This window comes from Oreochromis niloticus, linkage group LG7 (assembly GCF_001858045.2).
Source record: "Oreochromis niloticus isolate F11D_XX linkage group LG7, O_niloticus_UMD_NMBU, whole genome shotgun sequence".
NCBI classification, from domain to species: domain Eukaryota; kingdom Metazoa; phylum Chordata; class Actinopteri; order Cichliformes; family Cichlidae; genus Oreochromis; species Oreochromis niloticus.
This window is the reverse complement of record NC_031972.2, coordinates 30,484,011-30,504,149: the sequence shown is the minus strand read 5'-3', so window position 1 is coordinate 30,504,149 and position 20,139 is coordinate 30,484,011. Positions and strand designations below refer to the sequence as shown.

The 20,139-nt window shown below is 39.8% G+C and overlaps 1 protein-coding gene across 4 annotated transcripts in view; it reads left to right on the top strand.

The window, feature by feature from the left end:
- Positions 1 to 3,943: 3,943 nt before the first annotated feature.
- The window catches only part of akna (AT-hook transcription factor), a 31,069-nt gene continuing 14,873 nt past the window's right edge, over positions 3,944 to 20,139 (top strand). The window contains exons 1-14 of one of the 4 annotated variants that reach the window (XM_005470573.4): positions 3,948 to 4,169; positions 4,557 to 4,671; positions 10,343 to 10,948; positions 11,909 to 12,692; positions 12,777 to 13,080; positions 14,158 to 14,232; positions 15,665 to 15,785; positions 16,008 to 16,102; positions 16,212 to 16,271; positions 16,372 to 16,490; positions 16,607 to 16,778; positions 17,257 to 17,426; positions 17,532 to 17,684; positions 17,856 to 18,096. In XM_005470573.4, coding sequence (XP_005470630.2) covers positions 10,582 to 10,948; positions 11,909 to 12,692; positions 12,777 to 13,080; positions 14,158 to 14,232; positions 15,665 to 15,785; positions 16,008 to 16,102; positions 16,212 to 16,271; positions 16,372 to 16,490; positions 16,607 to 16,778; positions 17,257 to 17,426; positions 17,532 to 17,684; positions 17,856 to 18,096 — 2,661 coding nt within the window. In that variant the 5' untranslated portion in view covers positions 3,948 to 4,169; positions 4,557 to 4,671; positions 10,343 to 10,581. Of the gene's footprint in view, positions 4,672 to 10,342; positions 10,949 to 11,908; positions 12,693 to 12,776; positions 13,081 to 14,157; positions 14,233 to 15,664; positions 15,786 to 16,007; positions 16,103 to 16,211; positions 16,272 to 16,371; positions 16,491 to 16,606; positions 16,779 to 17,256; positions 17,427 to 17,531; positions 17,685 to 17,855; positions 18,097 to 20,139 lie in introns of all 4 variants that reach the window. The other 3 variants (XM_019354395.2, XM_013268522.3, XM_019354394.2) reach the window with 3 other exon arrangements.

Below are 20,139 nucleotides of genomic sequence, written 5' to 3'. Positions count from 1 at the left end.
TACTGTTACTGTTTTTGTAACAGTAATATTACTGTTTTTGATGTTCTTCCTTTCCAAAGCAAAGATATAAAGGCAGCAAGAAAATGCAGTTATCTGTAATACACAAGCCTCTATCAAGTAAGTAAGTAAGTAAAATTTTATTTATATAGCACCTTTCAAGATAAAAATCACAAAGTGCTTTACAGAGGCAGAAAACAGACATTAAAATCCAAAACAAAACAAAATTAACCAAAAGCGAGTTTAAACAGCTACACTGTGCAGGGCCCTATAAGTCATGATTATGATCTTAAATTGGACCCTGAACTTGACAGGGAGCCAATGCAGCTGAATCAGCAGGGGAGTGGCATGGGAGTGTTTGTGATGCTTTGTCAGAAGCCTAGCAGCAGCATTCTGAACGCCCTGCAGTCGTTCCAGGGAGGCATTACTTAAGCAAGTAAACAAGGAATTACAATAGTCTAAGCGGGATGAAACAAATGCATGAATAATCATTTCCATTTCCAAGTTCAACAATACATTCATTTGAATATTAATTTGAAAAATCATAAAGAGGTCACAAAGCCAGCAGCACTTGCAGCAAGTAAAACAACTTTATTGTTGGACCAAAGCATTTATTTGCTTTGCTGAAGTCGCACTGTAAGCAGGTGAATCCCTTCTTCAGTTAAAAAAACCACAGCTTTTATTTTGCTATTGGAACATCCTCTACTAAATTGTATTTGTAAACTCCTCACCTTTTTAGTGTTGTGTGAAAGCATGAGTATCCTGTTCGAGCAAGTGCTGCACAAATGGCAGAGCCCATCCTCAGCAAGAAGCAAATCCAATTCTGTCTCCAGCTGAGACTCATGAGAGCCTCGATAGCTCTGTTTAAGCTACTGATAATATAAATCTGGTAAATGATGTTACATCATAGTTTTGTTTCTCTTTTTTCTTGTAGGGGCAAAAATGTCCGTTGAATAAAGTGACCAGTTTTTTATATGAAAAAATGCCATGCACTCATACTTCCCAGGGTTATTGAGATATTTCCTGCTATTTCATTTATCATTGTAACATCTGCATATTTCAGTGATGAACTGTAATCAGAACACATCCCCTTGAGCGTTGTGAAATTGTAATGGTAATATAAATTCCTAGAAGATGGCAGATATTCAGCTATAACATGCCTGCTTCTATAAGAAAGATTATGATTGAAAGTCCTCATGTCACCAGCTTGTGTGTCTGCCGTCAGATCTCAAAAGACGATTATAAGGTACTGACTTTCTTTTGTTTGGCATATTTAACTTTTTTGTTATCTGAAAAAAAAACCCTCTTAAATGTATTTTCCTGGAAACAGTAAACATACAGGTAATCTCTCCTGGCAGCTGGCAATTCTGTGCCAGGGACCACATAAAGCTCTGCCATTGTGCACCCTCTATTAAAGCCAGAAAGCAATCTACCACAGTTTGGCTTTTGTTGCTGCGCCTTACCAAAAGGGATTATGGCTTTCCTTTTAAAAATAAAAGGTTTGTATTCAACAGATAATGTCAGAAGATATGAGATGGCTGGCCAATGTCAGTTTAATAGTCAAAAGTCTTTCTGTTTCTCTCGGTTTAGTCCCTCAGATCCTACAGAGAAGTCACTGTTATACATACAAACACGATGGGGAGAATTTTTATGCATGTTCTGATATACAGAACATATTGTCAATATTGTCTTAAATATGCAGACACCTTAAAATGACACCTTTGCGCTGTTATTTTTTCACTGCACTGAGTCTCTCCGAGGATTAAGAATAAGACTTATACCACAGAAGTTTTTGGGGTTTTTTTGCATTCTCAAGATGTTTCCAACTACTCATTAGCACCAAAATATGTGAATTAGTTTACAAATACAGACTAGGTAAGGCAGATGAAAAATATTAACTTCTACTGTACTAATATGTACAGTTTGAGTTTCAGGGAGGCTAGTCCAAACCTCATAATGTTCTATTTTGTGTTTTTTCTATCCAGATATGCATTTGAAGTGTGTTTAAGGTCACTGTCATGCTGAAAAAAACTGTTGCCAATCAGATGCTTTTCAGATGGTATTGCATGGTGGATCAAAATCTGATGGTACTTTTCTGCATTCGTAATTCAATCAGTTCAGTTTTGACCCAAACCATAACAGAGCTTCCACCATGTTTTACAGATGGCTGTACTGTTTACCTATTTCCTGAAATCCTTTGTATATATTGATGATCATTTGAGCAACAATTTTTACATTTGGATTCATTACTCCATCATATCTGTTGTCACCGATTTCCAGTCTAGTTCTTGTGTAATTTAGCATACCTCAGGCTTTCTTGGCTTCTTTACAGCCATCCATCCACTGAGACCGTTTCTGATGAGCCTTCAGCTAACAGTAGATGGATCAACTGAAGGGCTAGATGCATCTCACAGATTCTGTGTCAGATTCATCTATTCTCTGCTGCTCATCCTTATCAGGGTCGCAGGGGTAGCTACCGCAGGGTACACGCTGGCCAGGTATGGATATGCCAAGTTTTCAGCTAGTAGCTGTTTGGGAATCACCTTGTTGGTGCAAAAAGTACTATTTTATGCATTCCACACTGTGTCATCTTTGGCATTTTCCATAAATTGAGCTAAAGAAATAGGAAAAAATACGTGTTTTTGTAACAATCTGACAGTAAAAAAAAGTGCATTCCCCTTTTTCTTATGGGTGCTTGCTTTACTGGTCGCCACAGCAGATCATCTGCCTCCATCTTCCCTAGTCCCATTCTGTCACACCTCCTCATATTCTCTTTCCCTACATCCATGTTTTTGTTTTTGTTGTTTATTTTTTTTACATTTCCTTTCTTTCATTCTTACTTTTTTTGTTACTATGGTCTTTCTCTTTTCCTCCTTTCTGATAGCTCCATGCTCAACATCCTTTGTTCACTGTATCCACTGAACAAAGGGTGCACATGTCCAAAAAAAATTCTGCCTTGCCTCTCGAACTGTCTCCAAACCACTCAACCTGAGCCGTCTCTCTGATGTACTCATTGCTAATCTTATCCATTCTGGTCACTGCCAGTGAAACCTTAACATCTTCAGCTCTGCCACCTCCAGCTCTGCCTCCTGTCTTTTTGTCAGTGCCACCATCTCCAAACCATACATCATAGCAGGTGCCTGAAGAAACACTTTAAAACTGATTCTTTGTTAAGTTGTCTGTTAATGTTTTTGTCATTTGAGGCAGGTGTCTTTATTATGCTTGAATGATTTGTAGATCAGTGTTAAGTGGCTTAACAACCAAAATAGATTCTTCTGAAATGTGTCAGATACAAAGACTAGACTGAAAAGGAAAAAAAAAAAAGCCAATGTCCAAATTAAAATTTAGAAATACCTTCAGAAAGTCTGGAGAACTATTGCTCAAGATCTTGGTCACTCTTTAAAAGAAATCCTCACATATTGGAAGCAATGGAACCTATAAAGAAATGAGTGATGGCTCAAGAGTTTTGCACAGCACTGTACACCCTACTCCCTTTTACATTGTATTAAAAATTCCCTTTTACTTTTTAAAAAACTGAATTGAACACCTTTATTATTATTAAATGAACAAGCACACAACAAAATTGATATCTCCCTAGAGCGCACATTAGTTCATTAATAAATAAAACAAATAAGGAATTTCACGACTTTTGTATTATTTTCTTTAATTGTGTCTTTAAGTTTGTGCAAATCTGTGCGGAGTATCAGTAAGATCAATTTTCTTGCCTTTATTATGGGAGGAAAAAACTCAAACCATGTACAACGGTGCCCTCTTGTGGCCTCATGTTTGAACAGCACCCTCCCTTGTATGTCGATTTAAGATAAGTCCCGCCCCTGAGCACCATCATAACCAATCACTACTCAGATGTTGAGTTGAAGCTTTCAAGCTTTGGGTGCGTATGTTAAAATTATGCTCCTCACTATTGCCTGTCAGGTTTCACTGGTCGCAACAAACGACTTAGTTCAAGCACTGAGTTTAGGGCTAGGGTGGAAAGCGTTATCATTGTTGTCAATAGCACCTTTTTAAAAAAGGCCAAGTTGTGTACGAGGTGGTTAGAAGAGAATAAAATGCCTGAAGTATAAACTCAGGGCTAACATTTCCCCATTTAGTTCACCTCGAGTAACTGTTCTGCCAGCCAGCTAAATCAGTGCCACGCTCCTCCAACGTCCAAGGTTGATAATTAGCCCTATAATTATCAGAAAATTCAGCTTTTCTTTTTATTGGAGAAATGAGTGTAGCAGTGTAACTGCGTCGGAATTAACCTGTCAACATAATGTAGCTGAAAGTGGTCGGAGTGTGGGTTTTTTATGTTTGCTTTAACTTGAGAGTAAGGAGTTAGTGATAGTAACGATAACTAAGTTCTAAAACTGGCAGTGACTGCTGTAGAGCTAGCTTACATTTACTAACGGTTTACTCTTAACGTCACTCGAACGGCGACGAACCGTGAAGTGAGCTGTTTAACCGTTCTCTAAAGCCCCCAAGAACCCTGTTTACTGATGGCGGTCTGTTGTGGTGCGTGTGCCATGGTGACACAGGGGTGGGTCTTTTCTCCTCTTTAGTTTTGCTGTTTTCAAGGCAACCGACCCATGCTGTGAAATCTGCCCATCGTGAAATCCCTCAAGTCTTTTTGGTCATCTCATCTCCAGTATCGACTCATTACTGTGTTTGTACGAGGTAAGTTGTAATGTAATGTAATGCTGTTAGATTTCTTCACAACGGTGTTTCTTTGAATTTATCTCTGTGCACTCTCCTCAGAAGGGCAGAGGCATTGTTTATTTTGCCACTTTTCTTAGCTCTGTGGCCCCCACAGCCCACCAGACTGGCTGGTAGACTTGGTTGTTTGTATATCTGAACAAGTTTTTCTTTATAGTACTGGAAGTCCTTGTTGTAAAGCAGAGGTGGTTAGGGGGGAAAGGATATTGATGCTGCCTGAAACTGTGGATCAAAGGAAGACTGTAGATTTCTTATCTGGCTTTCCCAAGGCACGAAGTTATGTTTTTACAGTATCTCTACAGAATCAGCTCCATTTGGCAGCACTGATATTTGGGATACAGTGAACAGTAAAGTGGGGTCATCCCATGCAAAATCAGTGGCTACTCCCAGTTGAACTCTCATGATTAGCTGTTGTTTTTAACATCCACTAGAAGTGTCACCACCTGAAGCCAAACTTTAGTTGTTTTTTAGCACGATTTTTTTCTGTAAGTAAGGTTTAACGTTAATGTCATGGAATATATGATAGTGTTAATAATGAAAGTGCGTTCATTTAGTCTCATTGACATAGAGTAACAGAAACAAGGATTGGTACACTGGATATGATATCTTTTTATCTGATAATTCACTCGTGGAAACTTTAAAAGGTACAATTTGGGTAAACTTCCATAGATCATATCACCATGTGCAAAGTGGCTGGTTCAAACATGTTTCATTCATGTTAGATTTTCAATGCAGGCTTACGTTCTTGCTGTGTTTAGGCAATAGCAAATTCTTTGTTAGGTATATAAAACCATAATCATGGTTAGGGTTAAAATACACCAATTGACTTTTCATTTAAAGCTCTGTTTTCCAGTATGCCATGGTGACACCCCCCGTCTTTGTCCTCTCTCTGTCCTCTCTTTTGAACGAAATAAGTGTTGCAGCCATGAAGTATACTTCCTATTGTTTGCTCTGGGGCCAGGCTGGAAGAAACCAATAAAAAAGACAGTGGTTCATCTCTGACCTCTTAGTACCATCTGCACCAGTATGTGCTTTAAGTTCTTTGGGTAGAGGTCTTTTGTCTGTTCCTGGGGTGAGACTGAAAACTAAAGAGGACAAAGCATTTTTTTAATCAAGGCTATGAAATCAGTTGGTTCAGTCAGTTCCTTTAAGTCACATTTCAAAATATACTTGTATAAGAAAAGCCTTACCTGATTTTACTTGAGCTTAAGTCCCTTAACATTTTAATTCTGTAATCATTGCTATTATTATTATTGCTAAACTGTACTGTGATTTCTTAACAGTTGATTTTTAGCACTGCATACAGTAATGAGGAATTTTATTATCATTTTGCAAACCGTAGAGACTCTGAACAGTTAACAGCACTGCTGGGGTGATGTGGCTTAGGCTGTAGAGTGGGTCGTCTACTAATTGGAAGGTCAGTTGTTCGCTCCGTGGCTCCTCCAGTCTGCATCTTGAAGTGTCCTTGAATCCCAAATTATGCAGTCCTTTCAGAGTGTGTCTGTGTGATAAAAGTGTTTCAGTCTGTAGTGTAAAAAAGCCCTTGAGTGTTTAGTGAGTGTAGGTGAAAGTTACACAAGCACCAGTCTATTTACCGTTTTGTTCTGCCAGAGGAAGCTGAAAATGTTTTTAGTATGTCAATATTATTGAACTCAGAGTCCGCTGGGGGTATAAGGTAAGAAGGTGCATAAAAATGGAAAACATTGTAACATACAGGTTACGTGCAGGTGAGGTAGAGTATTGAGGCTGGATAGTCAAAAGCACCTGGTCAAAGTTAGGTCCCAACTTGTTGCCAGTTCTGTCAAAAAATCGCCTTTTTGCTTACAAAAGTTGCCAATGTTTTGCTCAATGAATGACAGTGTATTTTGACACTGCATAATTTAGTCAATTAGTCAACCAGTCAACAATCAACATGGTCAGTGTATTATAGTCTCATAGGAAGAAGTTTCCTGGTTCAAACCCCAGCTGGTGTCCTTTTGTGTAGAGTTTGCCTGTTTTCCCTGCCTTTTTGAATTTCCTCTTGGTACTCTTGCTTCTTCCTACAGTCCAAAGACATGCATTGGTTAGGTTAACTGGCAATTTTAAAGCACTGAATGAATGTATTGTTAAATATGGCCTGTAGTCTAAAGTCCAGTGCCAGAGCATTCCAGTTCAGTAGTATTTAAAATAACAGTAAAAATATTAAATCACTCTCTTGACCGGCTCCTTCTGCATAATTCATCCTGTGTCCTCAGTGCTCCTTGTGCCTCCTAAGGAGATTAGCTGCCATATCTTATTCACTAGGCGTTCCTAAACAGATCGGTGCTCTGTGAGGCAGCTCCACCTACACTTCTGTTCACTGTGTGCTCAAAATTCAGCAAGTGTCACTCTGTGAAAACATATATATTCCCTGTTGATTTTATGACAGCGTTTCTTCTTCTGTTCTCTCCTCTTCCTCCATATCGTCTGTCCTTTTTTTCTCTCACGCTGTCATTCCTCATCTCTCTCCTTCCCGAACATCCAGCTTACCTGTGCATCATACATGTATTCTTGGCTTGCCTCACCATCTGGTTGTGATTAGTTTGTCTGTAGCTCAGAGTTTTTTCAGTCTCGTGTTCTGCATGATGATTATTGTCTCTTTACAATCGGTGAAGCCCCCTGTCAGGGATTTAGAGCAGCTTACCCCCCCCCCAATCTGGCAGCTGAGTTAAATACTTAGTTCTCCTGGGCATGAACATGGAGTTATGAGCAGAGTAACAGGTGAGTTCTTTCTGTGCTTCTTTTTCCTCACCAAAATGAAGCTCCTATAGATACAGATAATGTAAAAGCTTCTGAATTTAGGAATTAGATTTTATGCTGTCTTACCTAATTTTAATTGTATTATTATTTCCTCCCATTACATGGATAATTATCCTTGAAGTTCTGTATCTTTTCAGTTTACTTTTCTGGATTGACTGCATGATCTTTCCATCAAGAATAAGTTGAATTATTAAAATTCATAATTCTATTTCCACCTCAGTCCTCAGCTGGAAATGTGTTCTTTTAATATTATTCCCCACCTTCTTTTTCTCCAAAGTGGTTGTAACTAAAGATCTTTATCTGTTCGCCGTTGCTGTACTGACATTTGTGATGAGGTAGCAGGTAAAGTTTTTCTGATGATTCTTTCATGTAGAACCTTTTTGTACATAAATGCTGCATGAAAGGAGAGCTGTTGCTACTGTGTCAGCTAAACCGTCCTCCAAGCACTTTGCAGTCACATCAGGGTTTTTGCTTTATCTTTCTTCCCAGTGAATGTGCAAATCTTTCTTGACATCCACAGTTTTATTTCTACATCACATTTCAGACAATTTAAACTGCAAGCTATTGCTAAAGCATTAGTAAGCTTGACTTTCACATACAGTTTTCTTCAAAAATGAACAAAAATGTAATTTGACCAGATGTTTGCATGGCTTAAATAATAGAATCTCATTTTGTGTGTAAAATCTTTGGTGAAGAAATTTTTATTATGGCTATGAATCTGTTAAAATAAAATGAGCACTAAACTGTCAGGCGATACATATATTTGCATCACATTAATTTGTGGCTTGTGCAGTTTCACTTCAGCAACAGCCTGGTGAGGATTTGGTCTTCAATTTCTATCTCTGAAAATTCATGTTTGTCCAAGAAGGAAGAAACCATAGAAATAATGCCATAATTACACTGTGCACTGTAAGCGATTCTATTCTGAAATGACTGTTGTTGTAAATCTACCTCTCATGTTGTTTATGCGCAGAGCTGCGTGCTCTTGTTCCTTGTGGTCTAGTTTAAATGCATGGTGAGTTTGCCATGTTGGCCTGTGTGGAGAGTCGCCAGTGATTTGTGTATGAAAGGGCTCAGCGTGATGCGAGTCTGTGCATGCGCGTCTGTGGGTAAATCTGAGTGTGTTTGTGTGTAACGTTTGTATGTTAGTTAAGAGATGAAAGAAGCACCAGGCTTCATAATCTTCTTTTGGTAATCTGGGATATTGATGAAAGAAGCAACCGACCATGGTTACCACTTTTCTTAATGGAAATGTGAGTGCTGTAGAGTGTGTACTTTACTTGTGCTTTGTTTTAAAATGTTAATTGCAAGACTTTGCTTCTGATATTGATGCATGTTAAAGTCCTTGACCCGGTATGCAGTTGTTATTTCTTGACCTGCTGGCTCAAAACCAAAATAATCAAGCTACATCATCGTTATGAAATAGCTGTTCTGTAAGTGTCAGTGGAAGTAAGTGATAATTACACAGTGTGACTTTGCTGCTGAAGCAATCACATCAAAATAGCTTAAAGTTTAAATATGCATGGTCTTGATGTACTTTGAGACCTGTGGGCAATGAGGAGGATTGCACCACCAAGTTGAACTCAGTTCTGCTCAATATTAATTGTACCTTTTTATACGCTTATTGTTTCGGCCCTCCACAACAGTCCCAGTTTCTCATGTGGCTCCTTGGGAAAATTAATTGCCCACCCTTGCTCTAGCACATTGAAATGCAGCTTTGGGAGTGAGCCACTGGCTGTATAGCTGTCAGAGATGTTTAACTGCACACTCTGAAAACACAACTTGAGCTCATGTTGTGGAGTTGCCATAGTGAGTATTGCAGCTCCAAGCTAATTCTTGGGAGACTTGCTATGTGACATTTTGAACTAGCAGACTAATCGAGGATCTGTTACCTGTATACTGTGTTTGTTTCCTGTGAGTTAAGCAACTGAGATGAATTCAGTAGTGTGGGTAAAAGCTGTATGGTGTGAGCAGATGGCACAGGATTTGAGCAGGGGGCAATAAAAAGAATTCTAAATCAGTGGTGTAAACAACACAAAGTTCATGTCACCTTAGAAACCGGTCCATATGTGCTGCATTGTAAATTTTCTCATGATATCCTAAAATATCATGAGTCAGTGTTTGAACTGCACATTTTCAAAGGAAATAGTCATTCGGCTAAGCTTTTAATAATCAAGAGCCTATTTTTTCTTAAAGGCAGCAGCATCTAGCTGGTAGATCATTTGTGTATTCCCATTCTTTCATCTATAATTACATTTATGAAAATTTTTAATTATGTATATAGTAAAGGTATTAAGTTTTGAATTTACTGATTATTATTATCCTGGTCAAGTCTGTTTGTGTTTTATTGTCACAGAGTTTGATCAGTGTTAAAACAGAGTAGAAAAAAAGGCTTGTGGATGGTATTAAAAGCTCTCTTCAATAAGTTTGACTGTACTGTTTTTTACAATGCTAATAAAATAAAATACAAGCACTGATAAAGAGAACAGAAAAGCTTTTAGACTGAAGGATTAGACAATTTAGAACTTTAATTTTTGTTTATTTTAATTGGAAATAATTGCCTTTACCTAAACCAAGCAAGTAAGCAAATAAAGAGTGTAGTAATTTCTTTCTTTTTTCATGGCTTTATTGTGTTTGTTATGTCTAGGATGTTTTTGTTTGTTTTTGTTTTGTTTTTTAATCTGTGGCATGATTTTTTTGTTAAAATTATTTCAGTGGAAAATAGATTAGAAATTGGGGTTAGCCTCAAATCTTCTGCATTAACAAATCGTGCTACTCAAGGTGTGTTAACCTTGATTCATTGCAAAGCATTACATGTAGTGAAATAAGTATCGGTTGCTTGTTTGTGTTTCAGGTATTGCATCCAAATGCTTCCTGTTCCTCAGCACTGAAGAGTAATCACTGAGTCTGTAGCTGTTACCTCTGGACTGCCACCAGCTCAATGACTTCTACTGCAATTTGTAAACTTCCTCCACCATGGTTTTGAAAGTGGCTGCAGAGCCAAAGAAACTAAAAAAGATGCTAAAGGTTCTAAGGCCTGGCTGAAACAGTAACTGAAGTCAAAACAAAGAACTGAAGGAGGCTGCAAGGTGAATGGAAACAAGACAGAACACCACAGCAGGGGTTCTGTTCTGGACCCCTGCCCCGGTCCACTCCTCACCTAATAGCACTGCTATATCAGAGGATGAGTGGGATGAAGAGGATGAAGAACAGGCAGAAAAAGAGGATGACTTTTTTAGTCAAATGGATGAGAATGGTATCATTGGACTGTCAGAGGCACTTGAAAATGTGGAATTGGAGGAATGCAATTCAGATGGGTGCCCTGGATCCCTCACCCCAGAGGAGGCAGATTATAGTGAGGGTGAGAGGGACACACCGTCTGAGGAGTTGATCTACAAGCTGAGTGAGCATCTGTCGCACCATAAACCAACAGAAGAAGATACAGGAAAACTGTCATCCTGTGAGCATTAATTTATAATTTATTAACTTTTTTCTTGACCTTCATTTCTTAGTTTCTACTCTAAAGCACTTGAATACACCTGATTCTGAGACCTGTTTGAATAACAGTTGAATAATTGTCTTCATTTTTTTTGTTTTCTCATATTTTATATTTTCTAAAACCTAAAAATAATATGCTTAAGATTATAGAAAACAAACGAATCCTGACAACTGAAAGATAGAAATGTAAATTCCGTCTTTGTTCTCGAGATACTAATTATTTTGTCATCAGGTGATTAAAAGAGGTCCCTGCTTGTTTGGTTCTACTGTAGAGAGTAATTTACAATTGTAAAATCTTTACAAATACACACAAAATTTTCCAGTCTCCCTGTCATATTAGTCTCTTTGGGCAATTTTGAGGAGTCAAAACTAAACGGGATTTAGCCGAATCTGGTAAGTAGGATTGTGGCGAATACTGACATTGTTCAGAATATTTTCCCTCACACACCTTGACACATAAAAGTAACACTTTTAAAGGGTCATTGTGAACGACCCATTGAATCTTGAATAATGGCATGGATCCCCTTGGTTCTAATCCTCACATGATGTGCCACCTTGGGCTTTAGACAACATGAACTAAACTGCTTGTTTGTTCCTGAGTTGTGGTCTGAGACAAAGCTCTCATCACTACTGATCCCTGAGCCTGAAGTTCAGGTCAGTCTAAAACAGAAAAAGCTGAAAAATAGCAGAAGCGCTGGCGAGGTTTGGGGGGGGTCCCCAACATGATGACCTTAAGCGAAACTCTGCCAAATTTAAAATAAGTTTGGTTGTTAATGGCTGGAGTCATGGAACTGATTGCGCTTGAAGACCAAGGACGGTGCACATTTGTGTGATTCATTAAAGCTACACAGTCCTTTGTTGCGCAACACGTTTTTTGCTTCCTTATTATTTTTTTCATGCCTTCTTCTTTTTGTAATTATAGATGAGTTAAAAACCTGGTCAGAGGATGTGGAGGTGAGGCAAAGAATGGAGGAGCAGGTAGCAGAGCATCTTTCTGAGTGGGACAAACACCACAACATGACCAATGATGACAAAGATGGAGAAGAAGAGAGAGGGAGGAGTGATTGGAGTAAAAAGAAATTTGAGCACACTAGAACATCAGGGGAGCTTGGAAGAAAGCTGGCAGGACTCGCTGAAGGATATTGTGGTAAAGAAGAGAATAAAGAGATCAGCTCAGGACAATCTTCTAGCGTTCAGCTGCATGGTGTGGACAGTGTCTCCTGTCCAGCCTCCCGTTCTGCCTTACCCATTGCCGCTTCCACTTTGCTCCATCATCTGCATTTCACTGCCGAGGAATTAAATACTGCCCCAGGAATTGAAGCTGAAACCTTTCCAGAAATAAGCTTTACAGAAAGTTTTCAGGAGTCTAACAGTAGCCACATGAGCCTCAACTCCAGTCCTCGCTGTCCCGAGATAAAGCTCAGGGCTTCGGCTCAGCCAGCAGCATTGTTTTCTGAACAGGTCATCTCAAATCATTACAGGAGATTAAGTAATGGCCCTGGAAAAGAATCAGGAAAGAGAGATAAGGAGCATAGTCACCCCACTCCCACACCGAGAAAGATAAGGAAGCACTCTCCTGAGGCTGCATATTCAAGAACTCATTCCCCCGGCACAGTCAGGCCCAACAAACAACAGAACACAAGTCGTGACAGGGACGTGGTAACGCCTAGAACCAGGAGCAATGCTGTCGCAGAGGATGAATCTAGGTAAAACACATTTTGTTAACCATTTTATTTGGGCTTTCTTTTTGCTCTTTTCTATTTTCATACATCACAATTCTCTTTTTCCAGAAAGTGGCCTCTGAGTTACCACACACCGGACTTCTCAAAGGTCGAACCCAGAGTTCATTTTCCCAAAGGCGGTTACAAGCCCCCCAAGGGCAGGCCCTTGTTAACAAGGAAGTCCTTATCACCCGAGCCACCTATAGTCTTCAAATCCCCTGCTGATATAGTGAAAGAAGTCCTACTGAACACCGCTGGTGAGTCTCCTACCTCGCCAGACTCTGATGGACAGGCAACCAGTGCAATCAACGCTATTGTGCCTCAGGAGTTCAGATGCCACCAGCAGGCCACCACACTGGTCAATCAGCTTCAGGTACTAGTAGAGACTAAGAGGCATTTCAGTTTGGAAGAGTTCTCTAAAATTACTTTAAACCACTAAAGTTGATTGAGATGGACAGAAGATATCTAACTTGTGCCAGTATTAAAATCAAAGGTGTAGTAATGATGGCTGCATTCTGCTTAGGGGAGGTCCTATTTCTGTGAATACTGGTTCACTGACAGGGTCTGCTGGGACACGTGATTGAGGCTTCAGTAATAAGATCTGTGCTTTTTGTACTATAACAAGTCAAAATGTCATGAAGAAGTCTGAGTTTTTCCAGGTTAGTGTGAATGCCAATACTGACTGGACTTAAAGTACAAACTTTCATTTCAAAAGGTGAAAACGTCACACAGGATACCCCAATAAAAACATAATAGTAATATAAACACTTAGAATTTAATAATGTGTGAACATCGAACCTAGGATATGCCAGAAGGGACTGATATATTTAGAAAAAAGTCTCATCTCAGCTCCCAGCTCAAGGTTTTAAAATGGGAAAAATAGGTGAAACGCATATAAACACATGGCACATGAGACTCGTAGTTTTAGGGTGCCCCACTTTATTTCCTCTTTGTTTTAGTGTCACAGTTCAAATCAAACTTGTCACAGTGGTGGAATCTGAATAATGGAGACATTTTGTTAATTTCTCTTCACTTAGTTTTAACTATAATATAACAACAACATACAAATACATTTTCTAGAATGACTTTTGTTTAACATTATTACCCAGAATGCCACTGTGCTGTAGCGTTTCAGCATTAAGCCATCCATCCATTTATTTGGACAGCCAACAAAAACAAAAGCAAATCCAAAACCAAAGTACACAGAGATATTTTGCCTGGCTGTCCTCATATGTTCAGCTTTTGTTTATGTTTGACAGCCTCACAGGATGAATTAGACTAAACAGAACCTAAATTCCGCTCCAGTCTTTTAGTCCTCTCTTTTATCGCCACCCCCATTTTTGCTTTATTCCCTTTCGTTTTCATTTGTCTCACTTTTTTTTTCCTCATGTCACATTTCTTTTGTACTGCTTCTCCTCACTTCCTTCTCCTTTATTTCCTCTGGCTGCAGGAAGACTACGACAGACTGCTGACTAAGTACGCTGAGGCAGAGAACACCATTGATCGTCTGCGTCTGGAAGCCAAGGTAGTTAATCTAGAGATCCAGCTATAATTTATCACCTTTTAATGGTGTGGAGTGTAACTCAGGGACTTAAAAACAGTACATGTCACTATCATACATAATTATTAGTGGTCTAACCATTAAGCTACTATAAAATATTAAAGTTAATACCAAACTTCAAAGTGATATACAACTTATTTACTTAAATTTTGGGCATTTATTGAATTTTTCTTGTCAACAAAGAGTAATTATGTGGCTTTCGATAGTCGAACAGCTGTGAAAGTACTTTCAAAGTAGTGCTTAAAATTAGAATCATTAGAATTATGAAATAAATTCATTATGTTACAATATTTATATGTCTATATTTCATTTTTGCAGGACAGAAATTTAGAGAATCAGGTCCAGGCAGGCTCAGCACATCATAGACAGAGCAGTATGTCATACAAATGATTAGAAATCTCAGAAAAGTGGGATTTGAAATAAATACAGAAGAGGCAGGAGTAGTGCTGAAGTGTTCGGAAATGGCCCATTTAAAGATTTGGTGCCTCATTTCTGTTTGTGCTGCAGCGCTTCACATTCAGCACCAATTTAAATCAGCTTACTGAACTCCCCACCTCCATTTTCTCCATCTCATTCATTAGAAACTGAACCACCATCTGTTCTGTCCTCCCATCACCCAGGCAGGGTGGGAGGAGTTTCTGTACAACAGAATTTGCAGATATTTGTTAGTCAATATTTTCTTCTGATTAGACATATGTTCCAGTAGATTTACCTTTTGTGGCTGAGCTTACATCCAGTTTAATAAGAAATCTGACTGGTTCCAGTCTGATTGATGATCTGAATTTAGGTTTTAAGTGGGGTTTTTGTCTTTCTGTCTCATCTCTGTTGTCTCTTAATTGCATATTAAAGTGTCTCCGTAGGTGCCATGCAGCTGTTTACTTTTCCAGTGTGTGTGTGTGTGTGTGTGTGTGTGGAAAGGGCCTTCTGAGAGCAGTTAAAGGTCATAAAGATTTACAGCTTTGAGTGACTGTCAGAAAGCTCAGTCTGTTAATTCAGGCTCATTTTCACACTTTGGTTGGCTGATGACTGACTATGTTTAACTCATTGTTTTTTCCAAACTCTTTTACTCTCCCCTGCCCTTAATTACCTCAATACCCTCCTTATGTGTTAGTCAGAATAGTTGTGAGGCCTTAGTGAAAGCTTACAACCTGTGGACACTAGATGGGGATGTTTTCCTGCTGTGTATGCTGTTTTTTAATCTGACTCAGTTCACATTTCTAGAATGAGAAATTAGAGCAAACACTGATCAAAACCTGCGGAAGTCTCATTTTGTATGGGTAAAAAAACAATACAGTGATACAGTGTGTCTGTTACAAAATGTAGAAGTCCACATACAGACAGGCTAGGTAATAATTATTGAGAACATGTTTGTTTTTGTTTTTCATGTTTCTTCCAGGTTAACCTGTACTCTGACCCACCAAATCCTGGCCCCTATGTGCAATCAGGACTAAACTGCGGTGCTTCAAAGTTGCTAAAATTGGATTTTCCTCAGGCTCAGAAACCCACGACAGATCAGGGTATCTTCATTTTATTTAATGGTTACTTCTTTGCTGCTAAATCTTGTATTAGTCAGTATCTTTAAACCGGACAGCTTACACCACAATTATCTAAATGGAGAAATGACTGCAGATAAGAAAACACATATTTAGAATTTTTGGGTGAACTGTCTCTTTCTTTGATGATTGTATACAACAGGCATTGTGTACATTTTCCTTCTAATCTGTTTGTCCATGTAACAGGAAGTTCAGCTGCCGGTCCTACAGAACCAGGCTCTAAGCTTGGACAGCAGCTAGCCAATATTCTGTTCAGCCAGGCCGAAACATTTCTGCAGCAGGTAACTGGACAGTTAAATCTTTAGAGATGAGAATGATCAGATTTGCTTGCTGATGATAATGGTGATTTAGGAAATTAATCAATGATAAACCTTTTGATTTTTCATTCAGCTGCAGACGTTTGAGGATCTCCTTAAAAACAAAAAACTTCAACCTTTTGAACAAACTGAGGTAAGAGCAACAAAAGAACAGCAGAATTCTCTAGGTCTTTAAACATCACATCTAATGGGAACATATATTGAATGGAATAAATAAAAGTTCTTTCTTTTAGGGTATGGCTCAGCTTGCCGAGGGGCTCGAATCTTTAGAGAGGGGATACTTGTTGGCGAGGGATGAGCACAAACTCCTGCAGCAGCGAGGCATAGAAATCAGCCAGTTTGACCCAGAACGGTAATGTTGATGTCTAGCATTACATTGGAATACATTTTATATTTTGCTTTTATGTGTGCTCATTATTCAGTTGTTTTGATTCATTTTTCTTTTTTTACATGTTTGTTGTGCATCAGGGAGTTGGAGGGGCTGATCTTTCAGTGTGGGCTGCGTACGGACGAGCTGAAGGAGCAGGTGGAACAGATGCAACAGGATCAGCCCACCTGGATTACTCCTCCCTCTCCACCTCCTCAACCAACCACACCATCTGCCCTCTCTGTGGATGTTGTAACCTTCACTCACCCACAGGTAGCAACACCATCATTTTAATCTGTGTATGGCCGGGATTATTATGGCTCTGTGAGCAGCATGGGCAAATTGTAATAAACCTAGTCTGTGTGGAGGAGGCATGTGTTTTTAGTGCCCTTGTAGTACAGTGAGTGTAGGGAATTGCATTCATTCACACTCTAGTTACAAGGCAGACGTCTGCAGAGTGGTTGATTACCACAAATCAGAAGGTCAGTGGTTAGATCCCAGCTCCTCCAGTGTACTGTTATATGGAACTGTCCTTAGGCAAAATGGCAAAAACTGAAATTGCACCAGACTCCCGTGAGTGTGTGATACATACAGTATTTAACTGCTTGATGTGGTTTGTAGTGGAGAACGTGGATTTTTATTTCACAAAATTGGACTATTTTTGGTTTATGATGAAATCCCTGTTCAGGACAGGATCACAGCATTACCAGACTTTATCTTGTCATTTACTTTTTTCTTTTTCTCTTTTGAGGTCCTGCCTGTGCCTCTGCTCTCTGAGGCAGCGGAAGCAGAAGTGAGCTCAGCCTGTAAAGAGAACGATGAAGAGAAGTCCAAGGGAGAGGATGAAGAAACTCTCTACTTCAATCCTCTGAAGGGCAAAATTAAAAGTGTTGCAGAGGACTTTACCATGGCAGTGAATCAGTGAGTAGCTATATTTAAATGCATCAATATGATGAAATCTGATAAATAAGGAGCCCTGCAGCTAGGACTTTTAGTTATTTAACTGTTTCTCCTCCATCTGTTTAGCTACCGAAGCATCAAGGAGCTTCCCAAACTTCTAGAGCGTAGCCTGAATGAAGCAGTTCTCACCTCTCCTGCTTTAAGAACTAACATGCAATCTGAACACAAGGACAGACAAGAAACTGGAAACAATGAAGTCTGGAAAACTCTCTCTCAGAGGTTAGTCTCAAAGTAATAGGCAAGATGGTCTGCATTTTTACCAGCAGCACAATTTGTTCTTTCTATTGGACAAAAAATAGAATTAAAAAAAAAATACACAGCAGAGCTAATTGGGAGGAAGCTCATTTCTCCGACCACTGGACTAAATTCTCTCCAATTATCTGTTAACAGGAATGCACAATCAGACCACCAGGACTATTCTTCTGACATGAATAAACAGCAAAACAGCAGGTCCAGTACTCGTCCGGCCTCCAGCTGGCTCATGATGCTTCCTGTTTTTCATCAGAGTAACATAAAGAGGGTAGAGGTGGGAAAGTCTCACAGCAGCAGTCTGAGCAGCCTCGGAGATATAAAAGTGTCAGAGTCGAGGAGCTCCGAGGTTCAAGCTGGGGGCAGGAGAGTGTTTTCTCAGGTCAGTTATATTGTAAAGTGCCAGTGATGATCACTTATCCTGTATCAATTCCATTAAAAATGTTGCTTTATTATGGCCTGTATGGTGTATGGTTCACAGTATTTGACCTCATGTATTTGTAAAAGCTCGAGTGAAAATGAGCTGATCATTTTTGGACTTGGAGCTGATAAATACTGAACAACAGTTAAATTTTACTAAAAGGAAGAAACGAATAGTTATGTCTATAACTTCTGTTCCCTGAAGGAGAGGAACGAGGTACAACACATAAGTATGGGATATCACGCCCTCGCGTGTCCTGGCTGAAGAAACCTTTATTCACGCCTTTAAGGCAGATGACGTGTGATGACACGTGCACGGCCCCGCCTGCACATATAGCCGCTGTCATCACGGTCATCCCTCAGTTCGATAGCCGCTCTTCACCGAGCCAAACTGCTCAGTGGGGCCACCTTGTGTTGTACCTCGTTCCTCTCCTTCAGGGAACAGAAGTTATAGACATAACTAGAAAGCGAAAATTTCAGAAGAAATTTTATGTGTGCCTATGCCGCTGCTAATCTGTGTAGTTTTCCATTCATACGGCTACAGACAGCAAAACTCAGAAGAGCAGCCATTCTCCACCATGAATTATGGTAAAAACAAACACCGCTCGCGCCTCACAGATGACAGCTTACAGTTTTGGGTAAAGATGAGGTCACTTTGTACAGCCCCGATTTGCAGACGCTGTGCACACAGGTTCATAAGCAGAAGTCCCTCTGTACCACGGCAGACCCCGACAATGTTTGCACGAACACACTTTGAACCAGTACGTTATGGACCACTTTTCACACATGGTTGATGTACCCTCCCAGCCAGCTGTAGCTTTTCAACTCACAGCCCGACACACACCCAAAAAACAGCCGAGAGAGCACAGACTACGCCCGAGAGGTGTGATTGCAGATGCCCCTCAGGTGGGTCCACCTCCCCTGCAGCGGCACTGCAGACCACGCCCCGCCACACATATCAAACACGTAAAATAAATATTTATGCACTTTTGCATTCACTTTTTGTTTTTTGTTATTTTTACACAGTGTTCTGAATGATGAACAATGGTCTACAGCCAATCTTGTGTATTATTATACAAACTTTGGTTGTAAGATTCAGATAACTATTTAATAAAAGCTAAATATTTTATACAGGGAGTGCAGAATTATTAGGCAAATGAGTATTTTGTCCACATCATCCCCTTCATGCATGTTGTCTTACTCCAAGCTGTATAGGCTCGAAAGCCTACTACCAATTAAGCATATTAGGTGATGTGCATCTCTGTAATGAGAAGGGGTATGGTCTAATGACATCAACACCCTATATCAGGTGTGCATAATTATTAGGCAACTTCCTTTCCTTTGGCAAAATGGGTCAAAAGAAGGACTTGACAGGCTCAGAAAAGTCAAAAATAGTGAGATATCTTGCAGAGGCATGCAGCAGTCTTAAAATTGCAAAGCTTCTGAAGCGTGATCATCGAACAATCAAGCGTTTCATTCAAAATAGTCAACAGGGTCGCAAGAAGCGTGTGGAAAAACCAAGGCGCAAAATAACTGCCCATGAACTGAGAAAAGTCAAGCGTGCAGCTGCCAAGATGCCACTTGCCACCAGTTTGGCCATATTTCAGAGCTGCAACATCACTGGAGTGCCCAAAAGCACAAGGTGTGCAATACTCAGAGACATGGCCAAGGTAAGAAAGGCTGAAAGACGACCACCACTGAACAAGACACACAAGCTGAAACGTCAAGACTGGGCCAAGAAATATCTCAAGACTGATTTTTCTAAGGTTTTATGGACTGATGAAATGAGAGTGAGTCTTGATGGGCCAGATGGATGGGCCCGTGGCTGGATTGGTAAAGGGCAGAGAGCTCCAGTCCCACTCAGACGCCAGCAAGGTGGAGGTGGAGTACTGGTTTGGGCTGGTATCATCAAAGGTGAGCTTGTGGGGCCTTTTCGGGTTGAGGATGGCGTCAAGCTCAACTCCCAGTCCTACTGCAAGTTTCTGGAAGACACCTTCTTCAAGCA